Source organism: Loxodonta africana, chromosome 1 (genome assembly GCF_030014295.1).
Source record: "Loxodonta africana isolate mLoxAfr1 chromosome 1, mLoxAfr1.hap2, whole genome shotgun sequence".
In the NCBI taxonomy this organism is placed as follows: domain Eukaryota; kingdom Metazoa; phylum Chordata; class Mammalia; order Proboscidea; family Elephantidae; genus Loxodonta; species Loxodonta africana.
The window spans coordinates 84,461,901-84,466,789 of NC_087342.1; the positions used below are offsets into that span (position 1 = coordinate 84,461,901).

The 4,889-nt window shown below is 37.6% G+C and overlaps 1 protein-coding gene across 1 annotated transcript; it reads left to right on the plus strand.

Annotated features, from left to right (window-relative positions):
• Window positions 1–1,972: 1,972 nt before the first annotated feature.
• On the plus strand, window positions 1,973–3,296 carry LOC135232975 (olfactory receptor 2H2-like). The gene has a single exon (XM_064295660.1). The coding sequence runs from the start codon at window positions 2,278–2,280 to the stop codon at window positions 3,202–3,204; it is 927 nt and encodes a 308-aa protein (XP_064151730.1). The 5' UTR covers window positions 1,973–2,277; the 3' UTR covers window positions 3,205–3,296.
• The last annotated feature ends 1,593 nt before the right edge of the window (window positions 3,297–4,889 follow it).

Below are 4,889 nucleotides of genomic sequence, written 5' to 3' on the forward strand. Positions count from 1 at the left end.
CACTGTCAGTATGTATGCAGTGAGTCTGAGCTCACACAGAACTGGCCAATGCAGCTCTGCTGAAATCAGAACGGGGCTGAGGAGAAGAGACACACTGGCACCAGAGACATATACTTCAGAAGGTGAGGTACAAATGCTGTACCCCACATTTGCAACCACATTTTCTTTAAATGTTATTATCATTCATACTCTCTGCAAAACGTTGGCTGTAATTTTGTTTTGCACTTGGAACAATCTTTTAAATAGTATCACCATTATTCATGCTCGCAGCATGAACTCCTCCAGATACTGTTTGCTCTGAGAAGTAGGAGGGGGGTTAAATAAAATAGCAGTGACTGTTGATATTTTCAGGAAGAAGACAAGATGAAGAAACAGAGATGAAGAGATGAAGAGAATTCTTGTGTTTTTCATGGTGAAAGCCAGCTAGATGAAGACTTTGTCCCTCCACCTTTTGCAAATAGTTGATCAAGGGAAAAATATGTCTTCTCCAATGATTAGTAATAAAAAAGGAACTAGGAGAGAGAGGATAGATGGATATAAAGATACATAGATATAGATATATAACCCATTGCCGTTGAGTTGATTCTGACTCATAGCAACCCTATAGGACACAGTAGAACTGCCCCCTAGAATTTCCAAGGAGCACCTGGGAGATTTGAACTGCTGACCTTTTGGTTAGCAGATGTAGCTTTTAACCATTACGCCACCAGTGTTTCCATAGATATATAGGCAGCATTATAAAAGAAAACTAGGAAAGAACAATTCTAGTACAAGTGAGTTGCTGTGTAGAGGATGAAAATCGCAGAATCACAACCTTTTTAGAACTCATAGAGTTCTTAGACATTGTGTAGTCTAGCATGATCCTTTCTCAGTGAAGGTCAGCTTCCTAATTAATGACAAAGTGGGGTCTAGAATCTATGAATCCTGAATTCCAATATAGTTGACTTGTGTGTGTTAATACTTTTCCTATTTTTATCATTTTATTGGTAAGTTTTTTTTTGGTGATATTTCAAATGAAAAATATTAGATCCATAAAATGTTTAATGGTTGTGCCCATAAATTTTCAGTTTTCCCTCTCTTAAAATCTTCATCATCACCTCCTTAGAGTACATTAAAAATACAGAACTACAACTAGTGTAAAAACTTAGAGAATTACTAAACAGGGTAGAAGATACTCTAAAAATTAAGAATATGAAATACTAAACTCAATGACCAAATAGAAGAAGACATCTAAACAGAGATATGCCTCCTCTGAATATAAAGATGGGTAATTTGTAAAGGCAGGAAAGTGAGCACAATTACTTTTCAAGTTCTTTTTGGAAAGAAGGTAATATACAGATATGATACTCTTTTTCTTTAAATGTTATTATCATTCATACTCTCTGTAAAACTTTGGCTGTAATTTTGTTTTGCACTTGGAACAACCTTTTAAATAGTATCATCACCATTATTATAATTATAGCTAACATACATACTCTGTCCCAGGAAGTTTTTTTAGTGCTTTCCTTGTGTCCTCACATTTAATCCTTCCAACAAACATAGGTAGATCCTCTAATTTTTCCCATTTTCCAAACACAAAATCTGAGGAGAGATCTAAGGTAAGGAACAAACAGGTTCAATAACTTTCCTAAGATCACACAGCATAAAGGTGGTTGAGGCAGAATTCATATTCAGAAATTAAGAGAGAAGTACAAAAGGAGAAATAGAGAAGAGCTAGTGAAGGAAAGAAAGAGAAAAGGAGGAAATAAAGGGATAGGAGAGATGAAAGGGAGAGGGAGAAACACGGGGAAAAGATGTTCAGAGAAATTGAGAAAAAGAGACAGAGAAATAAAAGAAGAAAGGGAATAGAGAATGAGAGATGGAAAGATAATGTGCACTGAACCACACTGTGTATCAAAAACTAAGCACAATATTTGAGATGTACAGTCTTTGAGGGCAAAGATGCAATATATCTCATAATATTTAGCAAAGTGATTTTCATCATAAATATATATTGTATATAACATAGAGTTGTAATCAGGTACAAAATATGGAGATGATGTGAAGAGGAAAAGAGAAACAGAAAGAACAATGGATATCAAAGATTAAAGCAGGTCACTAAATCTTTTATTTTGTTTCCCCCCAAAATACAGCAGGTGAAAATCTCATCCTTGAGTAGAAAGAAATCAAACAAGTCATACTGCCCCACTTTCTGTCTCTGTACTGGCACTTAGGCTGTAGAGCAAGCCTAAGTCATACTTTCAAACCATTCTCCAAAGAGTCATTGCTCCAGAAACTATGATCACAATTTGCAATGACAGCCACAGTGATTTCATCCTCCTGGGATTCTCTGACAAGCCATATTTAGAGCAGATACTTTTTTGGGTCATTCTGATATTTTATTGCTTGACAATTGTTGGAAATATGGTCATAGTTCTTGTCTCCTCGAAGGATATAAAACTCCACATTCCTATGTATTTCTTTCTTTCCAACCTTTCCTTGGTAGATCTCTGTTTCACAAGCAGCTGTGTTCCACAGATGTTGGTTAATCTCTGGGGTCCAGAGAAGACCATAAGCTACACTGGCTGTGCCATTCAAATCTATGTCTTCTTATGGCTTGGGACCACTGAATGTGTCCTTCTTGTGGTCATGGCTGTGGATCGCTTTGTGGCAGTATGTCATCCACTGCAATATACCACTATCATGTACCCGAAACTCTGCCTGCAGCTCTCCATTCTGGCATGGGGGACTGGTCTGGTTCAGTCTCTGATCCAGTCCTCTGCCACCCTTCAGTTACCCTTCTGTTCCCACCGGAGAGTGGATGACATTGTGTGTGAAGTCCCAGCCCTGATTCAGCTCTCCAGTGCAGACACCACCTACAATGAAATTCAGGTGTCCATAGCCAGTATTATTCTCCTAGTGGTGCCTTTGATCATTATCCTTTTCTCTTATGGTGCTATTGGTAAGGCTGTGCTGAAGATAAAGTCAACTGCAGGGCAGAAGAAAGCATTTGGCACCTGTACTTCTCACCTTCTTGTGGTTTCCCTCTTCTATGGCACCGTCACAGCTGTCTACTTTCAACCCAAGAATCATTATGCTCATGAAGGTGGCAAGTTTCTCACCCTTTTTTACACCATAGTAACCCCTACTCTTAACCCCCTTATCTACGCTTTAAGAAACAAAGAAGTAAAGGGGGCACTAATAAGATTAGGGAGGAGGACCTAAGATTCCACAAATAACCAAGGAAGTCGACATACGTTGGGCTGTTGCTTAATCTGTAAAGATGGAACAACCTCATCGCAAAAAAGCTGGAGATATACTTCCTAATCCTAAAGTAGGAGAGAAACAGTTACATTTTGTTCAAGTTGAAATTTCAGTTTTATCATTGATTAGGCCATTACTTTTTTCATGGTGCTAGTTTAGTTTAGGCACAGTATATGGCATATACTGTGCCTAAACTAGCAGTATATGGTATAGAAATTAACATATTTACTAGTCGTTGTCTTAAAGAACACACAATACATTTGAATTAGAGGAACAAAACAAAGCACAAAATAAAGAAGTAAGATGTTTCGTGCCTTTCTGTTTATTTTTCTTCACTTTATTCTCCCAATTTTCCTCTAAATTCAACCAGTGCTTTCATAGAGAGGTCCACTCCAACAGGTTCCTAGTATTTTGAGACACAGATTTAAGAAACTCATATGTATACCTATACTCCAATCTGAGTTACTTGCTTCAGAATTCATTCAGCCTCCCTGCCTCAGTATGACCATTGTTGATGTCTAAATGTGCCTAGCACTATCCAGTGTAAAAGTGTTTGCCAATCAGGAGCCCACACTGCTCCCTGGTGCTTCTGGTCTAATAACATCCTATGTCCAAATTTCTTTGACTGCTGATATTCTGGGCTCCCAATTATAGGAATAGGCTTCAGTTTTAGTCTTCTTTCTGAGTTACTGTTGTGTATGAAATGGTTTTCTTTCAGTAGATCCAATTCTTATTAATTTATCTTGTTGATATTTATTGAATTCTTATTATGTACTAGATGTTTTACTAGATTTTGGAGATAAAATGATACATAAGACATACAGTATCACCAACATCATGGAGCTATGGTCAACTAGTGTAGACAGATGTTAACCATTTTTTTTTTTTATTAATTATCTTATTGGGGAGATATTTGTTCCTCAGCACCTGCCTATGGCTGGTTATCATACTACCTGATGTCATATTTTAAATACATGAGAGGGAGAGATGTTATGATTCTAGTAGATGACAGCAGCAAGAAGCTAAAGAGCAAAGTTTCTTAAACTTTAGAGGCAATGGAGTGGTGCAAGTTTCAAGATCTGTCATGGGTATGGTTGTCTGCAAGGCATCTGGTATTTGAAAACACACTAGTGCCAATCCTACCATTATACCAAAGTGGAAAACACTGCTCATCTCTTGAGTACAAATAAAATGAAAGAAAAATCTGCTAACAAAACAGTCACCACCAGTTTAAAATCCACCATCAGTGATGTGTGTTTGTGTGTGTTTGCATTCTGTATTTTTGTGTGTAGTTATGAAAAATACAAATATATATGAAAGAAGTAGCAGTTTTGAAATAGCTGCTGAGGCTGCTTATGTACAACAAAAACATCATGGGATTTGGTTCCTTGGTTTGGAGGTTTAAGGTCATGGTTTCATGGGACATTCCAATTAATTGTTGTTTAGTGCCTAGGGACTTAAAAGCTTGCAAGCAGCTATCCAAAGTACAACACATGGCCTCTATTTGCCTGGAGCAACAGAGGAAGGAAAGTCAGGAACAGATATGGAGTGTGTGGCTAATTGCCTTCATGAACAACTGCCTCCTTTGCCATGAATCCAGAAGAACTTGGTGATGCCCAGTTACCATTACTGAACCTTTTGATCAA

Coding starts and splice junctions, on each gene's coding strand:
- LOC135232975 (XM_064295660.1), top strand. CDS start 2,278: ATGATCACAATTTGCAATGACAGCCACAGTGATTTCATCCTCCTGGGA.